The 27673-nt window shown below is 32.4% G+C and overlaps 1 protein-coding gene across 10 annotated transcripts in view; it reads left to right on the top strand.

Annotated features, from left to right (window-relative positions):
• The window catches only part of LOC148285186 (huntingtin-interacting protein 1-like), an 84479-nt gene that overhangs the window by 50881 nt on the left and 5925 nt on the right, over window positions 1-27673 (top strand). For 3 of the 10 annotated variants that reach the window (XM_088229227.1, XM_088229211.1, XM_088229219.1), the window contains 18 exons: window positions 3296-3448; window positions 5618-5775; window positions 8016-8077; window positions 9649-10058; window positions 12121-12242; window positions 13506-13602; window positions 14460-14541; window positions 14872-14981; window positions 15075-15187; window positions 19456-19645; window positions 20252-20401; window positions 20524-20673; window positions 20991-21140; window positions 21359-21509; window positions 21806-22008; window positions 22189-22312; window positions 23637-23932; window positions 27170-27423. In XM_088229227.1, the coding sequence (XP_088085353.1) occupies window positions 3296-3448; window positions 5618-5775; window positions 8016-8077; window positions 9649-10058; window positions 12121-12242; window positions 13506-13602; window positions 14460-14541; window positions 14872-14981; window positions 15075-15187; window positions 19456-19645; window positions 20252-20401; window positions 20524-20673; window positions 20991-21140; window positions 21359-21509; window positions 21806-22008; window positions 22189-22312; window positions 23637-23932; window positions 27170-27423 (2975 nt within the window). Of the gene's footprint in view, window positions 1-3295; window positions 3449-5617; window positions 5776-8015; window positions 8078-9648; window positions 10059-12120; window positions 12243-12851; window positions 13004-13505; window positions 13603-14459; window positions 14542-14871; window positions 14982-15061; window positions 15188-19455; window positions 19646-20251; window positions 20402-20523; window positions 20674-20990; window positions 21141-21358; window positions 21510-21805; window positions 22009-22188; window positions 22313-23636; window positions 23933-27169; window positions 27424-27673 lie in introns of those variants that run through there. The other 7 variants (XM_088229249.1, XM_088229262.1, XM_088229256.1 and 4 more) reach the window with 5 other exon arrangements.

Below are 27673 nucleotides of genomic sequence, written 5' to 3'. Positions count from 1 at the left end.
ATCATGTTAGGCACAACACAGAAAAATGATGTAAGGAATAATAATGCATAGTTCCCACGAGGACAGGACAATACTGTCTTGTCCCAGCTCTGGATCTTTTGTCCTAGTGTGAACATAAATTCAGAGGAGAGGACGATAGACAAGCTGGCTATCTCCACAAGACAGTGGCTTACCACCACGCGTGTCGTCGTCTATCTGTCACTGTCCTATCCCGTGCGGTCAAAGCTGTTCACGGAGCTGGGAGAAGACAGTATTATCCTAGCTATTGTATTGTCCTCGTGTGAACTCTGTTTAATTTTAATTTGATTAAAATAATGTTTTAGAGCAACATTATAGTAGAGTTGTCATATTTCAAATTTAAATCCTTCATGTGTATTACAAATTATCGTTGATACACTGAGATTGGAGTTTTAATGCAGTGCCCTATGCACCATTAGGTGCGTGGAGGTAATGATAGCGCTGTTTTAGTGGTAAAAAGACCCAAGTGAAAAATACCTAATATTTATTTTGTAACAAACTTTTTAAAAACATTTTCTCTTGAAATTTGTAGTATCTACGTATCAGTGGCGAGCAGTGATTTTTTTAATAGGTAATCTGCAAAAAATGTTCATTAATTATTTGTACCTACATATAGATACATGTTAGTAATATGAGGGTATTAGAAGCAAACTTAGAAATCTCCATTAAAGGATGTACCGAGATATTAGTGAAAAATTTTGGAAAAAGAATTGTGAGATTTCTAATTATGCTTTACCCACTCAATGGAAAATGCTAAGTTTGCGGTGTCAAGTAGTATAATAGAAATCTGTTTTTGCAAAATTTAGAGATGGTTTTGAAAAACGCTATTATTTAGGTAGGTAGGTTTTTATGTATAGTTTATTTTGGCATCAATAACTTTTTTTCCGTTTTTGGTGGAGATTGCTAAGTTTGCTTCCAATACCCTTGTATGTAAATGGCTATTTTTCTGTAGTTCTGTAAACATGATCTCTCTGCTTCAACCGTTGACAATAGAATATATCAAATCAACTAAACAGCATTATTAGGAAATAATGAATAATGCCAAAAAAGGCCACATAAAGCGCCACATGTCCTATGTCATATGTCAACTGTATAATATTAAAGAAAAATAAACCTAAGGAAATGACTTTTGAAATACTATTTTTCAAATAGACAATCTTCAAATAATATCTGTAATCTGCAAGCTTACTCAAAAAAAGGAAAAATACCAACCGCATTTAAAAAATTTAAATACAGTATACATATTTGTATGCAGAAATAAGCTGATGTAATTAGCTAGTTTCTTCGTTCACTGGGAACGGGCTGCGCGCTGGGCGCTATTTATGGGCAATATTTATATTTATTTTTGGAGGAATATATAAACGGTAACGGTAATTTATAAAAAATAACATTTATTTTACCCTACTATAAAATATTATTATCGATAGTCAAATAAAATGGTTAGCTGCGCGTAATCACTTATACGGACGATTCGGCCCTGCTACGTATTTCTGGCTATTAATATTCCCAGTAGGTTCCCTTACTCTAGATGTGCCAATGCTACGACAAATATATGTAATTTTGGTTAACTAGTCTTTCAAAAGACATTTTTCGTATTATAATATACACAAAATTATTACATTGATATAAAGTGACTTTTGACTGTCTAGATACAGATATAGATAAAAAAATATTATTTTACTAACCAAAAACACAATACCATTATAAAATTTATATTTGAAGCATTAACTTTGTGGTAATTATTCAGTATAATAAAATAAATATTTAACAACTCTGTTTTTAACCTTTCATTTTCATTTTTTCTAACGACAGTTTTAAAGCTACACAAGCTTCTTTATTATGGTGTAATTAATTAATTAATCCTATCCTATTTTATTTTAACAGTGTTTCCTAAATCGAAAAATACATGAAAAAAGAAAACATGGAGACATACTGTTTAACAATTCCTCTTCCATAATTTACACAAATATAATTTAGCCCTGTTATAGCAAAATAAATTAAAAATCATAAATACGCCAGTCATCTTACATGCGTGCATACCCCATAACTGTCAGTAACTGACTAAATCTGTTTCACACATGCCACCGGCCACAGAACAGCGTCTCTGTCTTCCTTGTTGTGAGTTCTATCTTTGTGCTCTCTCTTATACAGATTTATTGCTTTATTGGCGTCACATTCATTCTTCCCGTAGCTAGGATAAATGTTTTTTGTATTTAAATCCAGCATAGTCATACAAATTTTACTTTCCAAATCTGGTGCGAAAATGTCCATTTGAAGATTATAAAAAATACAACTTCATCATTTAAAAAAAAAGAGAGATATCAAGTCTTGCATCATATGTAGATTAGTGTGACATCACAGCCACACAATACTCAAAACTAGACAGGAGACTAAAAGAAATATGGTTTATTTGGTTATTTATCATTTTTTTCTTATTATAAATCGCTTTTTAAATTTCTAAGATTTTTAGTCTAATTTTATTATTTTAATTTCAACACTAAGAATTTTTAATCCGATTTAGTTAACACTTTTTAAATAAAATAGGATAATGTTATACCTTGATAAAGAAGCTTGTGTAGTTTTGAAACTGGTCGGTAGAAAAAATAAAAAATAAGTGGTTAAAAACAAAATTGTTTTATCTTTATTTTATTGTAAAACTAATCATTCATTACAGGGACCAAGAGCGGCTACTTTTAAATTATTGCTATTTTTAAATAATGATAGTTTTTCTGATACTCCAGCGGTATTTTTGGTTGGTTAAAATCATAAGTAATATATTAACAAAACACTTTTTAGGTTACCCTGCCAAAAAATTCAAATGATAGTTATGCATTATTGCAGTATCACCAACAATTTGTACCTAATATATGTATGAAAAATATACATTTAAAAAAAAATATTTACACAATAAAAAAAATGAAGGTCTATAAAAATTAATAAACAAAAATAACAATGCAAACAAGAACATGTGTTGGCCATCTATCACCTATCATCAACCTCTCAGGGTTTCCGCGACCAATTCCACTAAGGAAAGCAGTCAATAGCCTCTTTAGCTTGAGGCTTTTACAACATTGTCACGGTTCTGCATTATATTATATATTTTTTGTCCTATGTACGAATATTGTCTCTGTGTCAAAAAAGTTCCAACCATTATTTGAGAAATCAGATCGCTACTGAAACTCCGAGTCTCATAATGATGAAAAACTGATGGGTGTGCGTCTCTGTTAATATGAGTGACGATTCTGCCTGAAAATTAATAATTGTACTGTCTGTGTAGGTCGTGGCGCTTCGCCTCCCCTTACAAGAGAATCGGATCGTAGCGTGGAAGTTCTGTCATGTGCTGCACATCATTCTCCGGGAGGGCCATTACAACTGCCTGGAGCAGTCACAGCGCCACACCGGGATGATACAAGATTTGGGCAAGCTGTGGGTAAGGATGAAACCATGAACTGTAATGAAAAATCCTTGGTATTACCTTTAATTAGACTTTATTTTTATAAATATATACATTACAAAATCAGTTCTCAATGCTTTCATATAAATATGAGGGTTGATCGATACGCTCCACCCCTGACCTATTTCGAAGTGACCCTCATTTTTCAACTTAGTCTCCCTGGACTTGTATGCACTTCTTCTAGCGATGCTTCAAGATCTCTATAGCTTCCTGGTAAAACATTTGTCCGACCCTTGCCAACCACTCATCTATTAGGAGTTTACATAGGTTGTGTCTTTTTTCAAACTCAAAAATTTGTACCCAAATGGTAAATACGTCATTTGTAAGAAAATTTTCTGGTCTACAAGATATTGTGTTTGCTTTTACATTACATTCCATATTGAAAGCTTGTAATCAAATTAAATAATATATGTAATGTAAAAGCAATCACAATATCTTGTAGACCAGAAAATTTTCTTTCAAATGAAGACCTTTACCATTTTGTTTTACTTTTGGTGCTCATTTTAAAATTAGAAAAAAAATGGACACAAATTATGTCAACACCCAATATATAGCACGTTACCTCATAGTTGACCAAAACTATCTTTCTACACCTAGACATGTAGGGCTACATAATGCATACACATAAGTTCGACTGGTTAAGTCGAAGCAGGTCGAAGGTGGAGCATATCAATCGACCTTTGTTTATACACTAAAAAAAAAGTATACGTATTATAAAAGTATACTATATTTAATATAGATTTAATCTAGAGTCTTCTTCTCTAGTATATCTTATTCGGAGTAGATCTGTAATGTTGTGCAATTGTTTGTCATTATCGCATATGTTATTTAAATTTTTTCCATATTGATATTATGCTTTAGCGCAATTTTTCTTTGAGTTCCTTAGTTCAAAAATATTTTTAAGGAGAACCTTTGACCACGTAAGAACTCTGTGGTTAACGTTTTTGCTTGAATTGCATTCTTTCGGAAAATGTATCCGAGTACAAACCCATGTATACCCCACTAGGGATTACAATGGGAAGTTAACATTTATCTTCAATTTTAGATACAAAGTAGAATTAAGTTTTCTGTATGAAAAGCAGAATATGCATACAATTTTTTCTTCTAAACATGTTCTTAATTATAATATTGTTAATTGAATCGGCATTTACTTCGTAACACTTCATTATAAATTATTATGAAAATAAAACTTTGTTATAAGTGTTACACAATTTTTATAATAACAAAGTTTTATTTTTATAATAATTTATGTTCAATTATAGGTTACACAAATATCGGGTTTTCTTTACAGACAGTCGAAGATAACTTTGTTAACTTCCCATTGTAATCGGGGCCCAGGAGCCAAACTAGCGGATGGATCATGGGGTCTACCGCAAACTCCAAATTCGGGCAAAGACATTTCAGGTTTTTGGGCCCCAAAATATTAAATAAGTTACCTACCCATTGTAAAACCAATTTAGTAAATTTGTAATTTTTTTTTTACTGGATTTAGGTAGAGAAAAATCGGCAAATTTACTAAAACGCATTCTTAAATAATAAATAGTATATATATATATATATATCTGTGTAATAAACTAACTGGTAGGTAGTCATGTTTTTGTTTATTTCACACAAAGATATCTGCGTTAAAACAGGTTGTACCTAGTGAGGGAGACTAAATATAATCTAGAGAAATCTATTACCCAAAAAATGTAGTAGATAAAGGAATTGTACTTTTTGTTAATAACCCTTGATTATTTTTATTATTAAATTAAATTAATAATAATAGTAATAATGAATATTTTATTATTGTTTTCAGAGACATGTTTTACATAATAATATGTTTAATATGATTTTAAAACTCTACTTAAAGAACAAATAAAAAGACAGGGATTGCCTTGATGTCACTTTCTAGATATTTATAATATAGTGGCCCAGGCTTTTGCATAATAAACTCCAATATTTTTTTTATTCTCTATTAAAATATTATCATAATCTTATACCCGTATGCAGAGACAAACCTTAAGGTGAGGAAAGTACATTCTATTGTCTTCACCTTCGGGTTATTCTCTGCATTTGAAATTAGAATGTACTTTCCTTACCTTAAGTTTTGTCTCTGCACACGGGTATTAATATTAATAGATGTAATATTATATTATATTACAGGTTCACTTGACAGAGGGCTATGGAAAGCTAATACAACTTTACTGTAATCTGATGATAACCAAAATCAACTTTCATCAACGTAATCACTGCTTTCCTGGGAACCTTCAGCTAACAGGGGAGGAACTAGATGATATTGCAGAAAATGACATCAACAACTAGTAAGTTCTCATTGAAATATACCTACATATTATAATCCACCTTAAGAAAAATCTATAATTCATTTTATTTTTCTGTAAATATATCATCATTGCATATCAAATATGGTCCATAATATCTTTGGTTCATAGTTTTGTTGGATTTTGTTAGGAGAGCTCCTGCATCAGTTGAATTTGTCAGAAGAAAACGATGTTGATGTGCAATGTGTATTTATTACATGTTGAATAAAATACAGATTATGGTTACGAAGTGCGAGAGTAACGGTGATAACTGAATCGATCTGCATCATGTTACCACGTGTGGTACTTTAATAGGTCGTGTTATTTTATAGCCTTTTCAATCATCAAATATGTAAAAATATTTTTTTTCCATCTGCCAATATAAAGGTAAGGGTTAATATTTTAATTGATAAATTAAGGACGTTTCTTAAATAAAATAATTATATAACTTGGAATTAAACCACTATTTTCCTACGAAAAGGCACATTTAAATTTTACTCATCTGTGTATTTAATGATATGCTACATAATGAGTTTTATTTTTGAACCGACAAATATCAAAACAATGGGAATCAAGTTATAAAACAATTCAATAATATAGGTGTTATAAAATAATATGATAAATAGGGTGACCAAAAGGAATTTCTTTCTATTAATCAAAATCACAAATTCCCATTTAACTAGTTTTGCCGATGCGTTGTAAATAATTGCACAGTTGACTATGGGGATTTGAGTTTTTCAATAATTCCTCAATGGTTAATTGCGGATCTGACTCGACAAGGGAGTTTAATGTCATAATTAAATTTTGAAGGCCGTCCAGATTTAGGTGCATCGTTTAGATTCCTATTGCCCTACTTGGTGTCTAAATGTTAGCAATTCACTATAAACTTCTTGTACGGCATTTAAGCCCTGGTTGGAAAAATGTGCCAGATGTGTCAATTTCTGGTTTAACAATAATATTTATTACTCGTAAATAATGCCTAACAATAGTTCAAACAAAAGTGCAAAAAAAAAAACTCAGACGTGTTTACTTCACTGTTTCTGGACACAAACTGAACTCGAATGGCAGGTCATAAAATATGCAATATCTTTATAATCCCCCTAATGCTAGTACAACAAAAAACGCATGTATTATGTATTTAATAAAAAAATAAAATATTTTTATAAAAATTATACTTTCAAACATAATTTTTTTTATGGGCAGCGATGATTTGTTAAAAGTAATAACCTCTTTTTATACGTGTTTTTTCTAGTTTACCTTCCTTCGTCAATCCTAGCCTACCTTTTACCAAACTTAGTGAATAATATAGGTATACAAATTTTGTGTCCGTAGTTTGTTAGATAACACTGGTAATCCCAAAATACTCGAGGGAATATCATTCATAAAGTAAAGAGTTAATTATTTATCTATTTTATATTCGTAGATTGATTATTTATATATTTAAAAAAAAAAAAAAATTACACTATCAAAGGGGAATTTTAAATATTATTTTTACTGTTATAATTTAAAAAAAAATATATATACATTTATGGGCCAGAGGACCAGAGCATTCTTTACATTTATACATTTTTAGAACGAAAAAGTAGTTTCCTTGTAAAGGTTAATGAAAGGACAGATAATCATTTATTATCAATATTCATTGCGCCTACTCATTCATATCACATACATACACAGTATACACACATACTTACTTGTTTACGTATAATGTATTTTTGTGGATATCTGTTATTGGTTTCATTTTATGTTTTGTTATTTGTACATGTATATTCGCTGTATTACTATTAATGTCCCAAATAAATAAAATAACATAATATACACCATAATACACTAATGTCCCTATTCCCAGACAAAACTTTAGCTGAGAAAAGTACATTCTACTGTCCTTTTGACCTTCAAGTTATTCTCTGGTTATGGATTAGAATATTCCTCACCATGAGTTTTAATACATATACAAATACAGACATACACTAACACATTCATCTTCTTACAGATATAAATTTTTTTTTCTTATAAAATCAATAAACAAAAATTTGTTATCGTTCTTGTCCATCAAATTATATTTTAAGGTGATTTTGTCAATTGATATTTCCAAGATAATTTTTAAGATTTTTAATTAATTCTCAAATCAATTTGCTTTTTTTATCATTTTAAAATAATTTAGATTTAGATAATACCTATAATTCAGTTTGGTATTATTAATAATTATTATTGATACAATTTAATATTGAATAATTTGATTCCAGTTTCCAAATGTCTGTGGAGATTTTCGACTATATGGACGATGTTCTCACACTCCAGACTGCAAGTATGTTAAAACTGTATCTACTTTAGAACACATTATATTTTTGTGCTAAAAAATATTTTATGGAAGTATTCAAAATATGAAAAAAACAATATCTGTAAAAAAATAACAAAATAAAAATTTACCTAAACAAAATACAGTCAATGTTGTCTCTTTACATTCTTTCTCCAGTCCACCCGGTAACCAGTTTTATGAATATACAATTTGCTGTTTTGTTCTTCTACTCAACTGACAACGGATGATGTATTTTTTGGCTTTAGTTAAAGAACTTTTGATATTTTATAAATAGATGTTTCAACAGAGATGAAGTTGTCAATCTCGATTCCCTAGAGGGTAAAGTTCAAGTTTGACGACAAACATTTGGACATTGATTCTTAATATTAATTATATTTTGTTAAATGTTATATATAATATTTATACGTATTTTAATGAGGAAGTTCCGTGGTTTTCTTTATATAATTTATTTGTTAATAGACTATCAGCCTAAGCCAAAAGAAAAAACAGTGGCTGAGTCATCAATGCGTTCTGGTTTTTGTCTAACAGATTTTTAAAATTATAAATAAAAAAAAAACAAAGTTGCAAACATGCCACGAGGTGTGAGCGGACGCAGGCACGAATTTTGCAGCCACTCGAGACATGCCCAATATATCGGTGATAATCGATTTGCATGATCTGTATAAGATACCAACTTCCTTTGCTACCTTTCTAATAATGAATCAACGATTGGCAAGCACAATTTGTTTGATTTTTTAAAAAATGATTTTATCAGTAGTTGATGTTCTCGGCCACCCACGCCTCTCGTCATCTTCAATGTCTTCAAGAACCTCTTCAAAACGTTTATACCGATAGTAAATGGCTGTTTTCTTTATGGCAGACTCTCCATAAACGTTCTCCAACATTCCAACCACCGTATTGTATTTAATTTTGTTTTTAACACAAATCTTCATCAGTGGTCTCTGTGAAGGTTCCGGAAAAAAAATATCACATTGATCTTCAGTAGATATTATTTTGATTATGATTGAAATCTCAACACGAAGCTCTGTGCCGACTCCTTCTTTAAATTAGAAAAAAAGTAATTGGGATGCTTGACCTGTTATGGTGTAAAAAAAAGTCCTTTGCTCTGTTATTTTTATAATAATCTTGAAAATTCTCAGATCAAACCAAAAAGGGTCTTACTAGTTGGTCTGTCAAAAACCAACTTCATGTCTAAAATGGCCAAAAATGGCCGAAAATGGACAGACTTTAACCATGTGTACCAATCTAGGAAAAAAATTGGCTCTTACAATTACGTATTTAAATTTGAAATTAAAATATTCTGTGTATTTTTTTATCAAACCTTATAATTATGTAAATAATGCCATTTATAAATAAACAAATAATATTTATTAATTTATTAGTTCATTATTAGATAAAAATAATGTAACTGAAATCTTTATTAATGTGAGTGTAATGTACCGAATTATTTCTCTTGCTGGGAAACATCTAAAAACATTTTTCAAGTTTTATACTTATTAGACAAATTGGTTTAATCAATAAACATTTGGATACACTAAAAATATCATTTTGATTTTCAGTTTTTGATTCAATTGACGCTCGATCAACGTCCATGACCAGCTCAGGCCAGTGTCGCTTGGCTCCCATCCTCCCGTGTGTCCAAGACTCCAACCAGCTGTACGACTTCTCTGTCAAGCTTCTCTTCAAGCTCCACTCCATGCTGCCCCCCGACACACTGTCGGGACACAGAGAGAGGTTCCTCAAGCAATTCAAACTGTTAAAAAAGTTCTACCAGAAGACACATGTGATGCAGTATTTTAAAAACTTGATCAGTATTCCCTCACTACCATCTAATCCTCCCAATTTCCTTATCCAGAGTGAACTGAGAACATATGTGCCTCCCGTGGTTATCTTACCTCCCGAAGAACAGTTTACAGAAGAGCAAGATCTGGTCGGAAATCTTATAGACACTTCAGAAACATCGAGCCAGGTTTGTTTATCATTTTACTAACTTTTTTCACCTAGCTTTGCCTGGGATAAATTCAAATTCATTTTGAATAGCGCAATCAACTTTAAATAGCTTTATAAACATTGTGTCTTATGAAATGTATTTAAATTTAATGTATACGGCCTACCGTTTGGGAGCGATTTGAGTTTGAATACAGATTTGTGTATTTGTATAGACAACAACGCAAGGTAAATTTTAAATTTAATATATTTCAGTTGACCTTGAAATTGAATTTTAAATTACGTGTCCAAATTTAACATCGTTTCGACTTACCGTTTAGTAGTTCTTCAGATAGACGGACATGTGTATTTTTTATTTAATATAGATTTATGTTTTTGATACTCGTATTTTTAAAATACGTTTCATTTTGTAATCACCAGCATTATTAGAAGCACCTGTTGAGGAATGAATGAAGTACTTTTATCAACCAGCATATTGTGTATTTAATACAGCACTTGAGAGATCATGTCTTCTGGTAGAATGGCAAGCAATTTGTTTATCTTACTTTTCGGTTTGGTTTTTTTTAGTTTTTCCAATAAACCTGTGACTAAAGAAATATTGTGACTGCATAGAGAAGTTTCCATGCCAGCTTTTGTTTTCTTTCAGTCTATGGTTATTAATTTTCACTTTGGGTAACTTAAGCACAACACAGACCCACAAGTATAAGTTGGCGCAATTCGAGGGCGCTGAAGTATATTTTAGGGTTGCCAGACTAAAATGTTTCCAGATATTGTATGGAATTTCGGAAATTAAAACAAATATACTTATTTGCATAATATATATTGAATGAAAGATGTATCTTATGGAAATTCTATAGGGATATCTAAAAATGCCTTCAGCTAAGAGAATACATCTCCAGAAAATAACTAAAGTTTTTTGTTTCCTTAAATTTAATTTTATTATTTATATACATAAAATACAGGATAAAGTAAAAAATAAAATTAATAAAGAATAAGAATTAAATATAAGTGTGATTAAACAAATGGATACCTGATATATCACCATCATCAAAACTTTCACTTTCCGTCGAGTCTGAGTCGTCTATCATTACTTAATCGGTTCATTTTTAATTCAAATAAAAACCGTTCCCTCCATGCTTGGATATCATTCCGTTCCATCATAATTGCAATTGACATTTTTAAAATTTGAAGTTCATTTCCACAAGAATCATTCTTAAAGTTTCACGGCTTCCTTCAAAATTAATATTGTTTCTCAGACAAATAAGAAGTTTAGGAATGGTAGGTACTTCCTTTTTTACTACATAAAACTCTTGAATTTTTTGTCTGATGGCACAGTAATCAAAGTTGTCAATTTTGATAGTTTTTTTTCTCTTCCTCTTCTTTCCAGGAGTTGTTATTTTTGTTGAAGAAGCCTCGGCGTTATTTCCTTCAATAGCAATTCTCTGAACAGACCGTTTAGATACACCTACAAAAAAAACGTTAGTTCCATACAAAATATGGATTAATAAATTTATAAACACATTTACACAAATACATTTATTTTATTTTTTATTTACTACACAAAATCTATCTATTAAAAAAATGTCTTTGAAAAAGTAGGGTAATTAATCTAAAGGTATGACAACACCTACCGATCATAGCAGCAACTAGAGCATTCACTTTTTCAAATGGAATTAATGGCCCATTATTTCTTAGTTCTCTTTCACAAAATGCTTTAACTTTTAGAATAGTCTCTCTTATACCCCTTTTTTTACTCTCGGCATGGCTTCAGGGTATTACTTTGAGGTTTGTTAGCTTCAAATAACTTTAAAAAAATAAAACACCACAACGATGACAGCAAAGAAGTCCATAGAGAAATCCCATTAAAAATTAGTTCCTGTTTATGCCACCGCCAACTTATACTTGTGATCCTGTACCTACAGTAGGCACAGAACTGATAAAATATTTTGTAAACCTTGTCTTTGAATGTATTGTAAATTTGCATTTTCTGTGGATAATAATTTGGGATCTATATCACCACTAAACATAATAAAACTGTGTAGGGATGTTATGTTTTATTTATTGTTTTTTTATGAATGTCTTAGGTGACTAGTCCTGAGACACCTTCAGACTTTGTAGACTACGGAGGCCCAGCGCAGCCATCAGATCCTATTGTGGAGAGAGATATTCTCATCCAGCACTTGCACTCAGAAATATCACGCTTCAAGTGAGTTACAGAATGGATTCCTTTAAGGGCTGCTACAACAACTGTAAAAGAACCGTACTGTAGAACATTCTAGAAACACGTATAAGACAGTTAAAAATACAATTTATAATACAAGTACAACAATACCGAATACCGGAGGGTCCGATGTCTTGCAGGGTACCCGCTGGCACAGCGCGGGTTTAAACTGGGTAACTCGGTTATAAGCTTAGACTATACCCTGTCTGCGTAATCTATAAGTGTGAAAGCACTACAATACATAATTAGTATAAGATAATTTCTTTGAAGTTTATAATATTAAGTTTTATGATAGGGACTCTATGTTAGAAGTCAGGGTTTCAATTCCTATTCTACCATTACTTAATTCCCATTCTCATTATAGCACAAATATTTATTGCTAGTTAATATTGAAATATTTGGGTTTGCCGTGGGAATATAAATGCATTTTATTAATTTAAAAAAAACTTGAATTTTTACAATTTGAAACCCCACATTATATTATTTTCTTTAGATTGTAAATTGCCACGTGTGTCGAAGCAAGAACTTTTTGTCTCTATTAAATTTTTATTTGGGTAGTAAAGTACCTACTCTGTTTATGTTTAAATTCATATTGATTGGAATCTTTTACCTATTTGAACATTAGAAAATCTCTTAATGCTGAAACAAAATTCCGGTGGTTTGTGCTCATGTTATTTGGGTAACAAAATTTTAGAAAACGTCATGGAGCTTAAGGAAAATGTTAGTGACTCCATCTGCAGCCTGTGGTTAGTTTTTCCAATATTCTGTCAGCTCAGTACCCTCTGACATCACCAGTTAAAAACACGCAAGATGCAATCAGCACAGAAATACCCGGCTTGGGGAAAATCACCTTGAATTATTGTGATCTCATTATAAATCAAAATTAGAACTTTCATTTATTACTTACACCATGAAAGCCGACATCTAAGATGCTAAAATAATATGCATGAATGAATGAAAACACAATAAATAACATTTTCTGGTTGCACTTTAAAACAATCAAGAAAGTGTCTTGATGAGAAAATAGCTATCACATTCAAATTAGTTAGAGAAGCTTCTTGGTAGAAGGTCATTGTAATATGTATATAAAATAAACACTTAATAGTTTGTCCATTTAATTGTCAAATACCAAAACTATAACTGAAACCAAAACTGTGCTTTCATTTCATTAATATAATATATGTAGTCCTATACGTTTTATGCTATTTTAGCAAATGAATATGTTAAAGATTTATTTAATTTTTCTAGGAACGAAATTCACAGTATGATAGCAGATCACAGAGGCACAATGATAGCCATTAATGAACATGTTACTTCACTAGAAAGTCAACTCGGCGCTGCTAAGGTACTTATTGATGCATGTTTTTTTATTTTTATTTTAGTAGGTAAACATGAACAGAAAAATATAAAAGGAAAAATAACGGAACCCACCAAACCGCAAAACCGACTTGTCAGAAGGTTTCTTTCTTTTCCTTTACAAAGAAGAACGTTAGAGAAATTATATAAATTTAAAAAGTAATATAATCATTATTAAGAACTAAAAGCATTCATACTTTTTACACAAAATTTATTTACAAAAATTTAAATAGATGAGTTAACATAAAATAATAATCAATATAAAGCTTTGTTACATATTAGCCATTTAATTATTTTTTTCTTAAAAGTTTTGTTACATTTTACTTTAAACAATTGGCTTTAAGCCAATTTACTTCGATCTGATTGCCGAAAATGAATTAAATTAAATAATTGTTAATATTTTGTTTAAAAAAATCTCAATCCTAAAAAGTTATTGAGGTTGCACACTGGACCAGTTCTTGTGACACTCTGGAAATGTTTTTGTGAGTTTAGATTGTATGTATTGGGTTTTTTTCCAGTTTGAACTTTTGGTCTCAAAGTTGAATGTCTTGCAGTTTAAAAATGAAATATAAATTAATCTCGGTAGCTATAGGTAGTAATTGTAAAAGTGTCTTGTCTTTTTCTAACCAATTTGTGTTTTTTAATATAATAAATACCATACATTATTCTAAGAGAAATTTTGACAAAATAATTTTTATCATTATACATTGTAAAAAACATTTAATTAAGCATCCTCCTCACTAAGATAACTTGTTCTGGGAACTGTACAGTGTTAATTTTTCCTTTATTTGCATGTTGCTTGTTCATAAAGTAGAAGTAAATAAATTTATGATTTTATGTATTTAGGATGATTTGGAACATGAAAAAAAACAACGCCTTCTTCTAATGGAACTACAGAATACTTCCCCCTCTACTCCGGAGTTTGAACGTGAGTTTTATTGAATAAATAAACTATAAAAACTAATAATTTATCACAAATAAAATAATTATAATGTATACTTCGCAAAAAAAGACACAAGCACTTTGCACATAGTAAGTAGATATATTTAAAAATAATTCAGTCACTTCTTACAATATTCAATCAAAGTTTCGAAACTCGGCTGTGCATAATTTAAAAAGATATATTTAGAAATATTTTATTACAGTACATTTATAAATATGTGGGTCAATATGCTGCGCGTTGATAGCTCATTAATTTGAATAATTTTTCAAATCAGTTGAACAAAAAATCATGCAAATAAATTTTTCGCTTTTGTAGAAAGAATACTGGCCGCTGAAGAACGTGCCAAGAATTTTGAAGAAAAATTCCAGAAACTTAAAGCAGCTTATACACAAATGAGAGAAGAACACATAACACTCATTAGACAGGTTGGTGTTTTCCGATCAAATAACAGACAGTTAATGAGAATGTTTTTCCCCATTTAATTGTACGGTAAGACTTAGTGCAGTTATTATTTGTAGAAAGCGGAATGTGACAAGCAAGTGGCTTCTTGTAAGAAGACAACATCGGAACTTGAGGCCAATATTGAAAGTCTGCAAACTGCCAACAACCTTATGCTTCAGGAAAATTCCAAGTATGTCTTAACTAGTACATATTAATCAACTGCTTAACACTTTCTCACAGGCAATGTGTCAACATGTTTGCAGATAACTATAGCATAGTTTTTGACAAGGTTATGGCTGGGAAACTTTTTAAATCAAGACATAAATAAATTAAAGAATGTTATATCACTAAGAATAATCATGTTGTTTGTTTTGAATTACATTGCAAAAAATATCTAGAAAATAATGTGTCATCTCAAAAGTTACATTATTTACCCATGATATTTAAGCAGCGTTAAAATAATAATAATCTTAGCCTCGTGGTGTAGTGGTCAGCGCGTTTGCTTACCATGCAAGAGGTCTCGGGTTCGATTCCCAGCATGGTTGCCATGAAATATTTATTTAAAGGTGTTTTTACACTAAAAATATTTCATAGTCCCTGGACTGGTACCTGCAGCGTGAGACTGATCATCTTACCTTCATGTAACAAAAATGATCAAGATATGCTGCGATTGGTGTTCCAATACAGTGCCCTATGCACCATTAGGTGCGGAAAGGGAATGATGATGAAAATAATAATGTGCAGGGATAATACCCCGTGACAGTAGAATACGGTCTGGTCCTAGCTTCGAAACTATAATTATATTGTCCTAGTGTGAACAGAATTTTTTTTTTTTTTTAAATGTTTAAATGGCAATCATCCACTTCAGTTGGATGTTTTTGCCAGTGTCAAGTTAAGCGTTCAGTTACATTAACAAATTGGAGGACGAGACAATGGATTAAAACATTGTCCTAGTGTTAGAAGGGCTGGCTAACTCCGCAGGACAATGGCTTACCCCCACCACCGCACGCATCATCGTGTGTATTTTTCCATTGTCCTGTTCTGCGCGGTCGAGGCTGTTCACGGAGCTGGGTCCGGACAGTACTGTTCTGTCTATTGTATTGCCCTCGAGTGAACTCTGCTTAAAGCCTTGTTTACACGTGGACAATACAACATTGTTTTGTCCCAAGATTGGACCATTGTCCACGTGTAAACAGCAATTTGTAGGACAAGACTTTGTCTCTGGACATTGCCTCCGAGATAGACTGGCAGGCCGGGAGCAAATTATCCTCCCTGGAACAATGATTACCTCCACCGCGCGCAGGACTCGACCATTGTTCACGTGTCAACAGCAATTGTAAGACAAAATCATGTCTCGGGACATCGCCACCGAGATAGACAGACAAGCTATTTCGGCGGAACAATTATTACCCCCACCACAGCGCGCGGCCGCCAGTGGGAGTTTTTCGGAAAAAGATTAGAAATCTGTGGAATTTTGAGCAACGGAATAGTACGTTTTCGTTTATCAACATGACATTAGCAGAAATTTTACACACAAAAAACTTAATATCTAGCAGTACTTACTATGCATATAAAATAGGTTAAGGTTTAGTAAATAAGCATAATCAGAGTATAATATATGAAAACAAGTAATACATTTTGTTCTTTTAACCTAAAATTATGCTTTTATTTTGAATTTTCATTTATATCGTTTTGTTAATTATTTTATTAATTAATGTCAAATTTGGAATAAACATAACTTCTTTATTATTATTACTATTATACTTACTTAAATCAATGCAAATGCAAATTTATAAAATGTTAGTTCTTGAAAGTATTCGAAAGATGATCCTAGCAATATTTTTTTGTTTACTCTTACTTCTACTTAAATTCATAATTCTTAATTTTGTTTTCCTTTAATACCGTGTATGCATTTGTCGTCTTATTAATATTATGTATACATGCTATTGAATAAGAATGTATTTTTTTGCTGCCCCGAGTTCCGAAAGTCCCGGATAATAAGTCACTGGGATACATATACAGCAAGATAAATAAAAACATCTTAATACCGGCATACCTCAAATTTTATGTATCACGAGATTTTATGCTACTACCACTACTACTACCATCATCGCGCCATTTCCTCGTAGGGGTGGGCAGAGAGAATGGACCGCCACACACGTCTATCCTGGCAAATATTTCTAGCTTCTTCCACATTCATACATCTTGTCATACATGCCTTTCAGTTTTGTCTGATTTTGACATGACCAGGCTTAAAATTTTGGCATACCTGATCAAGCCTCGTCTTCCTTGGTCATCCTCGTCTCACGTTACCGTTACGATAAATTATGAATAAGCTTTTTTACTTATTATTTATCCGTTTGAATAATTTTTACTTATTGTTTATCTGTTCGAATAATAATAGATGTTTCAATAATATCAGCTTTCAGAAATTTAAATACATAATTGAAAAATGGCCAAGTTGGGATATTTATTTTTTCGGCATCCCAACACTGGCCAACGGTCGCATCGTATTGTCCTCGTATGGACACACACGGACAGGAGACAGGACCTTATGATGACAGAGATTTTCTCGATGTGAGATTGTGTCACTTGGAAGTTTTTAAATTTTTATTATTTTTTAAATATTTTTAAGTACATTTACATTTTTTTTGCAACTTGAGGAAATTATAAAGTTAATTTCTCTTTATAGCGAACACGACTGTTAATGACGCGGCGCATTGATTGCCCAATTTATTGGGACAATGTAAAAAAAATGCCGTGGAGGCAATTATAGCCACAGTGGGAATCCTAGGTTTCTCTGTTAAATAATTAAAATTGAAAATTAAAAGTCTGCGGTCAACTTACCTGACTGAATTTAAAAAGATCCATGACTCTGCTTCATGATCATGATGAAAAAAAATCATGATCTCGAGGTCGGGGGCTAATTCAGAAGCCATATATAAACCAAAAATACCATGGTTTAATAAAAATGGATTCATTCATTAATTACGTGCGATTAAAAAGAAACACAAAAATCATATGGCACGTACATCTTTATTATGACATATTAAATAAATAGGTATGGGTTACTCAATTCTAGTTGAGGCAAACCAATACATTCAAAGGCTTTCGAAGGATACAATAGTGTGTGTTTATTGAACACGTAGTCCCAATTTGCACGAATCGTCTAAATCCACACGGCACTAAGGTGGTTTGACATTTATCATATTATTTTGTATTTATTTAAAGTTTATTCAGAAGCTACTCTTAGAGGGAAATCTAGCAAAAGTAAATCAAGTGCGGATTAGTCATCTTATTGAGTTTGCCTGGCATTAAATAAATATATTTAAATAAATAAAAAAATTAAGACTTTAAATGTGCCGTGTGGATTTTTACACCTCTGTGAAATTTGCCATATTTATAAGTAGGATTTATGACTAGATTAAAATATTCCTAACGCAGGTATAGGATGATGTTTAAATTTATTATTAAATACATATTCGTTTTCTTTGTTTCATTTACTGAGATAAAAAAATATAAAAATATATAATATATAAAATAAATATATAAGATAAACAATATATAATAATGGCAAACGGTTATGCTGCGGTAGCAATTCCAGTGAATTCGGGTAAATGTAGTTTAATCTCAGTGCTGATTAATGGTAAATAGTTAATTAAATATTTTGGTTTACGCATTTGAAATATAATATCATAAATATAAAACATGGATTAAAAAGACAAAATAATAAATAAAACAATGTTTTTGCCATTATGATGTTTCTATAGGTATAGATTTATTTATAAATCGTCCGACTCTCAGTCGTCAAGCATTATTTGTCGAAAAGTTCAACTGCTTTCGATCACCATTTTTAAGGCTCAATATATAATTAAAATACTATTTCAAGTTTTATTCTAATTTTATGTATAAATGAGTCAATCGTTTTTAGATATCTGCCCACCATCCAATTCCTAATCCATAGTTTTTTCTTATTATTATCTAGTTCATCTTCCAACAATTCCAAATACATCTTGGTCAATAATCATATTTCATATTTTCATCAGAAATCATATTTTTCGCAAACTCGCTCGCAACAAACGCCGCGCCGTCGTGTATTTATTTTCGTAGCGGTGACGTGTGAACTGCGGCCGAATTTTTGTATTGTCCCAGCGTTTATGTTCTGCGCGGTCGAGGCTGTCCACGGAGCCGGGACATGACAATATTGTCATATCCATTGTATTGTCCACGTGTAAACAAGGCTTAAGTGATAGATTTAAAAACTTGGTTGAAATTAATCATACAGGGTACGATTAGTCATTAGATTTATTTTTATTGTATAAATTAATCATATAGGGCACAATGAGTCACCGTTAAAATAAAATATTCTAGATTGTTATCTATTTGAGTCTTTCTTCTCTGTTATCAAAATGCTATTTTTAAAAGTGTGTTTTTTTTTGTTCTTTTTTTGTATTGTAGAATACAAGTTGTTCATGTCCAAAGTGTGAACGATGTCAAATCAGAAGTTAATATGTTGAAACAAGAACTGAACTCTACTTCGGAAAAATATATTCAGGAAAGAGATAATCTAAACAAAATTATAGCTGAATTACAATCTGACCTTTCTCAATTATCTCAAGAAAAATCACAACTTGATGTACAAAAGCAGGTAAATTTATGAAATTTATTAGTGAAAAAAACTTTTGTTCATTGTATTCATTACTATTATTATTAATTAGTAAAGGAAATGACTTGCAGACAGTGAGAAAAAATTGTCTGTTTTAAAACCTGCTTAAAATGGCACCTTTCATATATTATGTAAACAAATAAGCACTTATCTTAGAGGCCATTGTATTTTAAAAAAATCCTTGCATGTACTTTTGAATGTTTTTTCGAGTGGGAAGGCATCTAATAGAGATAATAATTAATTGTGGATGATTAAATTTAGTTTATGACAAGTCTGGAAATTCATTATACTGAGATTTTTTAATGAAGAAATTTCGCTCTTTCCTACTCATTGATACTTTTTAAAGGATGCAATACAACTTCGTTGAATTCACCTGGCTATTTATAAAAAAATACTATCCTTAGTTGTATTTAAAAATGGATCTCTGTATTATATGCTTAGAAAATAAGTGTTTTCCACCGGTTTAAAAATATGTACATTATAAATTATTATATAGCATTATATGTCGATGCATTTATATTTTCTTTGCATGCTGCATGATTTCTTCTGCTTCTTAATATTGTTAAAATTTTTCCTTAATCCAAAAAGCGGGAAATTAGTGAATTAAGGGAGCAATTAGATACAAAATTACTAACAAGTGACTTAGAAAAGGAAAGTTTTAATCAAAATCTACTCCACTTACAAAGCGATTATAGAAAACTTTACGAAGAAAAGGAGGAATCATTGAAAGAAAAAGAGGTAAATGTTTGAAGAACTTTTGTGAACTTTGTTTTTTTTTTGTAAATTAATAACATTTTAATTCGGTATATATTATGGTATTGTTTAAAAGCTTAATTTATTTTTTTTTTTTTACTGATAAGGTTTTAATAAACTCATTGAAGCAAGAGATGAATGATGCCTCTATGAAAAATTTTAATGAAATTGCAACTTTAAATAGTACCATCACAGATTTGCAACAGAAACATTTAGACCTCTCCTCCGAAAGAAACCAATTAAGAAATGAAAGCCAGGTAAAATAAATTATTAATGAAATATATATTTAAATAACTTTTTATGCTCCAAAATCTACATTAATTTTTAATTTAATGAACATATTACCAAGAAATAAATATATTCATTACTTATAGAGTTTGAAAAATAAAGCTTTACAATTTTAGTAGTGACAGTTGTAAAGCACATAACATATTGCCACAATTTTTAAATATCCTCATGCTGTGAAAATTAATTATTTTACTTTTACACCCACATTTTACAATAGAAAATAAGCTTTTAATTTACTGCATGTGCATGTTACTAACATAACATTATTTCTTATGTAATTCTAAAGATGCAAGTAAATGCTTTATTGCAAGAATCCCAGAACACCTGTCAGCAACATGAAGAAGAAAAAAGTGCACTACGAAAAGCTTTATCTGAGTGTGAAGAAAATTCTAGTAAAATGAAAGATGATTTAGAAAAATTGCAAAGAGAATATGAGGTACAGAATTCGTCGACTTGTTTTATTCAGTTATTTAAATAATTATTTAAATCACATTAATTTTTGTTTGACATTGCATGTTTTTTTCTTTTCCGATTGCATGATCTGTTTCGTCACGGATAACACACTGAAATTGGACTCTATGGATCATTAATAACTATCTGTACTTGGGTTTGGTTTTCCTTTTTTTATTGCATGAAAATTGGACGAATGTTAAGACTGTAAATAGTAGATTGTCTTGGTGTAACGATGAGAAGTCAACGCTAGAATGTGAATTACAGGATTTACTACAGCAAAAACTATCCATCGAAGACTCGTTGAATATTTTGAGTGCAAAATTCAAAGATGCCGAAATTGCCCTTTCTGGAGGTTAGTAATTTTAGAAATTTATGCTTTTGTCTGTAATTCTTTACATTAATACCCTTAAGAATACCATCCAGAAATCTATTTTATTTTTAGTAAGTATAATTTTACCTTATATAAATAAAAGACTGGTGATACTTAAATCCGCAAATTTTGAATAACCGGTGCCCGGATTTCTTGCGTGACCTTTGTTATAAAATGTGATCATTCATTCTTTTATTTCTAGAATAAATTACGATTAATTTACACCAAGAATTGTCACTAACAAACTTTAATTTCTTCTGTATTTTTCCCTGATTCAGAAATTTCAAATACATCTTTGGCGCGCTGGTCTTTGATGAAGAGTAGTTTGCAGTCTTCTTCGGAAATTATTAAAGGAACCATCCACGAATTGGATAATCCGGCTATTTCTTCCCTTCAATGTGGATTGGAGTACTTCAGATGTCTTCTGCCCATGGCAGGGGATTCCTTGAACCTTTTAGAAAATGCCCTCATCAAATACGAGGTAAAATTTGTACTGGGTGAAATTTGTATTCATATTTGGTGTCCTAACTCTAATCCAGAAAATTGATACATGAAATTGAAAATGTAATTATTATTAAATGTATTTAAAAATATGATGTAAAAAAAGGAAATTTACAATTTTCCCAAGGTCACTTATATAATGTATCTTAATTTTTTACAGAAAGACAAGACTCCTTCAGAAGAATGTGCTGTGTATATAGTAAAGGCAACATATTTAATAGGAACAAATGTGATTCATGGAGTAGCAACATCCAATACATCGAAAGACATTGTTTTTGGAGAACGTAAGTTGAAAAATATTGGGGTGCTAGAATCATGTCTATGCCGTATTCAAAACTGAAAATATTTTTTTATTGATTTCAAAACAAAATGAAACAAGGATTTAAATTTAAACATCAATTAAGAGTTTATTCAGGTCTACTAGGTCATATTTTAGGCTTTAGGCTTCACCTAGGCCATATTTTTTTAATCAGATACTGGCTGATATATCATACTTCTTTTCATTTTTAAAAAATAAAAATATTTATAATATAAACAGCCTAAGCCAATTATAACAATTACATTAATAACAATGTACGCAAATAAACAGAACAAAACATTGTTTAGCAAACTCAAAACAAGGACAATCAAATGAGGATATAAATATTTATAAATAAATATAGAAAGATAGTTGGAAGAGAAAATAAGGAAAGTGATAATGAGTGGTAGAAGAAGAATGAAGGAAAGTAGGAGTGTAAAATTGCATTTGATTTGATGATGAGAAAAAAGAACAAGAAAAATTTAACCCTTCTCTTACTATGCCAAAAATATCTGCGCATTAAGGTGCTGTGTATTTTATTGAATATATGCAAAAAATTAGAGATTTGAAATCAAAAAAATTGAATATTCACGGGCAATTGCTTCAATCATTTATAGTTGAAGTCAAAAGCGATAATATTTTTAATCTAATTGTTAAAAACATGAAAAAACCATTGGCTGACATTTGCAGCGAGAAGAGAGACAAAGCCTGAAACAACTGCGCAAAAATGGCAACTGGTGTACAATAGCAGTGGTACAGGTCACTTTGCTATTGGTCTGCGTGATTGATTGAATTTGTCTCTCTCGCTCGCGTATATCCATGTAGCATCGAGAGTGAGACGTAAATAGTGTTTGAGACAACCGTATATTCGGTACTCTTATATACCATTATATTTGAATGTATTAGTGATTCACCTCCGATTTGTTACAAAATGCTTTTTCTATGCCCAATAATTATTTATTATTTGATGATAAATTATTTCAATCGATACGTAAATGTAAAATGGAGGATACCAAAATTTTTAACCCAGTTTGTTATATTTATAGAGATATTAAAGCTATTAAACGCAATGTGTACTAGCTGCTCATCACCGGGAAAGGAGAGTTAAACATCTATTCTCCATTATTCTGAATATTTATTTTCTGTACCTACTATATGGAGTGTTAAATATATCTCAACTATTGAAATTCTTGATAAATGTTTTACCGATAAACACGAGGAATGGTAGAATATTTCCGATGATTAATTTTAATGTTAGAAATATAGAAAAGATCAGACACTCTAGCTAATTATTAAGTTTATCTTTATAGAAATGGTTCTAGAGTGCCGGGAGCTCGCCAACACAATGTTGGCGTGTATCAACTACCTGAGATCACTAGACGAGCGGACCGCAAATAAGGGGGATGAGCTTGTACCCAAGTCCAACGGGGTGGCTCACGGCCAGAGTGTGGAGGCCTATGTAGGCGGGCTGCGCAGGTTGCTGCAGTCGGTAGGGGCGCTAGCGCATCGTATCGGGGGCCGCGAAGACAGTGGGGCCGGGGACTCTGTGGAGGGAGAGTTGGCCAACATGGAGAAGGCTATTGAAGAGGCAGCCGCTCGTATCGAGGTTATTATATATTATTATTACTGTTATTTTATTTGCAATATTTCACAGTGAAAACACTTCTTCCATGTACACGGAAACGGTTTTAAAGACCGTGGGTCTTCCTATCGGTTTCGCTCATACTAAAGAGTGTCATTAAATTGTCAATAAACGAGTTCCTTTATTACATAAACCACAATTTTAGTTTAATTTTACTCTACTGCTGTCTTTGTTCCTTTCACTGTGAGTTTGGCAAATTATATGGAGGGCTTATGTCGGATATCGTCACCCTTAAAACTCCACAAATGTTCAAAAATTATGTTGTGGAAAACCATTAGGACCTCTATGTGCGTAAAACTTTTATGCTCGTACAGTGTTTCATTATTTGAAAAAATATGTATTGTTAAAAAACTTCCCTGCCATTCGCTACTCAAGTAAAAACTGTTATTACTCTCGCCTGAACACAACTAAGTTTGGGACTTACGAGTTTTACAAGTTAGGCCGATGATATTATTGCAAATGGTAGCAAAAACTGTTTACTCTTATTCAATTCAGTCAGTATTCCACAGTCGAATATAAGGTAAAGATATACATTATATGGTAAAACCTCAGAGTAATAATGCGTGAACCTATAGAGAAGCCCTATCGCTATGTTTCATAGAACGCAAGTGATGTTGGTTAGCAACCAATTGGTGGCCATTTTGTTTTGTATGACAACATAAACATAACGGTTTGATCGGATGCTTTTGCCGATGTGCTTGGCTTTGTTTGTAAATAACTTGGATATTTACGTTATTACTACTACTACCATCACGCCATTTCCCCGTAGGGGTAGGCAGAGAGAATGGACCGCCACACACGTCTATCCTGGCATACACTCCTAGCCTCTTCCACATTCATACATCTTGTCATACATGCCCTTCGGTTCTGTCTGCTTTTGACATGACCAGACTTAAGATTTTGGTTTATCTGATCATGCCACGTCTTCCTTGGTCGTCCTCGTCTAACGTTGCCATTCATTTTTGCCATATATACTTGTTTTACCATTCTCTCGTCGTCCATTCGTTCTACGTGACCAAACCATCTCAGAGACCCTTTCTTAATCTTATCAATTATACTTGTCTCAGATTTACACTCTCGCCTGATTTCATCATTCGTAACCCTGTCATACATTGATTTCCCACACATTCGTCTAAGAGATCGCATTTCAACCGCGTTCACTCGGCTTTCATCCTTCCTCTGCCAGTTCCATGTTTCACTTCCATACATAAGTGTTGGGACTAAAACTCCGTTGTGCACTGCCAGTTTAGCTTCGATTGACATATTTTTATTAGAAATTACTGTGCTTAGTGCTCCGTTCATTTTGTTGCCCGCATTCACTCTTCTTTCAACATCTTTTTCTACTCTTCCATCTGAAAACATGCTTCCCAGGTACACAAATTCTTCTACTTGCTCGAGACATTCGTTGTTTACATTTATTATGCAGTCAGTAACCTCACTATCCCTTTCAAATACCATCACTTTTGACTTACTTTCGTTCATCGCCAATTCGCTCTCCAGGCATACATCATACATTCTAGAGACTATTTGCTGCAAATCAGCCTTGCTGCTTGCTAACAGAACTGCATCGTCAGCATACAACAAGCAGCTTACTGAAAAATTATCCATTTTTGCTCCAATACCCATACATTCTATCTCTTTCATACAGTTGTCCATGTATAGATTAAACAACCATGGTGACATTACACATCCCTGTTTCACGCCTTTTGAGATCGCAAACCAAGATGTAAATCCCCCATTAACTCTTATACACGCTGAACTCTCCTCATAGAGAGACGATACTGCACGTATAAGTTTATTGTTTACTCCATACTTTTCCAACACGCCCCACAATTTCATTCTATCTACTTTATCATACGCTTTTTGCAAATCGACAAATGCGCAGAATAGTTTTTGACTTTTTGCCAAAAACTTCTCCGTTAGCATTCGCAGCGCAAAAATTTGATCCGTGCATCCACGTCCACTCATAAAGGCTCCTTGCACGTCCCACATTTTGTCTTTCGTCACCTTTCTTACTTTCTCGATTATAATTTTCCCATACAGTTTACCGACAGAACTCAGAATACTGATGGCCCTATAGTTTCCACATTCCGCACGAGATCCCTTTCCCTTATATAAAGGCATGACAACTGCCCTCCTCCAATCCAACGGCGTATGTCCTTCCTTTAGGCAGAGATTGAAAAGTCTGTGCAGCCATGTACCCACGATCTGGCCACCACTCTTCAGATATTCCACAGCAACCTTATCATACCCAACGGATTTTCCGTTTTTTATACTTTTCAGCGCACTCTTTATTTCTACCATGCTTATCTCACATGACCTACGTTATATTACGTTATAATTAATAAAAATCGACTATGGTGAATAGCAGTATGTTTGGTTGCAGCAGTAGGAGCGTCAAATGTGTTAAAGAAGTCAGTTTTCACAGGTAATTGCTTTAGAATATTTTCCCATGATTTTTGGCATTTATTGTCCCGACACGTGTATTATGTTACTCAAAAACTTTCCTTATATTGACATATTTACTTCAGATACTATTTTTTCTCAATTTAGGAGATAAATTTGAGAATTAAAGTATGTTTACTGTTGATTATGGGCAATATGTCAGGGCCGCACTGGGCATCCATATAAAGTTTGAGTTTTTATCGAGTAGAGGTCGATTTAAATTTTACTCGAAAATAGCAATGTTAACCCTGATATCGCATCTAAAATGACGTGTCCAAATTTCAGGCCGCTACGACTCGCCGTTTCGGAGGTGTGACGGACAAACAAACTCAATACAGTTCTGTGTGTGAATTGGTACCAGAATTCTGGACAAGTACATATTTTGGAGGCGATGGCTGGCTGCTTTCAGGCAAATATCCGAATATGAAAATCCAATGGCGATAAGTCTATGCTGTGTAGTGGTTGACGCTTTCGCCTACCATTCTTGAGATCCTGAGTTCGATTCCTAGCTGAGTGGATGTTAAATATTGATTTTAAAGGTTTTACGAATTGTAGTATTTCATTGTTCCTGGACTGGCACCTGAAGCGTGAGACTGATCACCTCACCTCCTTTTAACAGATGATCTAACTACGCTGAATTTGGTTTAATAATTGCAGTGCCCTGTGCATCACTGGATGACGATGAATTTCGTCCAAAATGAACTTGTCAATTTGTGTCAGAACAGGGACAAAACTATAATGTTTGACTTCCAACAGGAAATGTTGCGTAACAGTCGTGCAGCAGATTCGGGCATCAAGCTAGAGGTGAACGAGAAGATCCTGGATGCGTGCACCTTGCTGATGGCCGCTGTGAGGGAGCTGGTGAAGAGGGCGCGCTCCCTGCAGGGGGAGATTGTAGCTCACGGTCGGGGGACCAACACGGCTAAGGAGTTCTACAAGCGAAACCACCAGTGGACCGAGGGACTCATATCGGCCGCCAAGGCAGTCGCCATGGGAGCAACGCTGCTGCTGTGAGTTTACTTTATTACCTATATTATATATACAGGGTCTTCATTAAACCCTGTCACATCCGAAACCATGATGATCAGTACGAGCAAGAAGACATATTAGCACATTAAAAAAAAAATTGAATGAATAAAATATCAAAAAAAGCAAATAATTACTTCTGCAGGGGAGAAAAGAGGAGGGGAGGGGGGAGTCTGATACACTACGGACTGCGCGACCACGTCCCCCTCGCTTCTCCCTTGCAGAAGTAAGCAA

This window comes from Micrasema longulum, unplaced genomic scaffold, assembly GCF_059751315.1.
Source record: "Micrasema longulum isolate JH-2025_06_02 unplaced genomic scaffold, ASM5975131v1 h1tg000049l, whole genome shotgun sequence".
NCBI classification, from domain to species: domain Eukaryota; kingdom Metazoa; phylum Arthropoda; class Insecta; order Trichoptera; family Brachycentridae; genus Micrasema; species Micrasema longulum.
The sequence above is the reverse complement of the archived record's forward strand: the minus strand, read 5'-3'. Positions and strand labels throughout refer to the sequence as shown.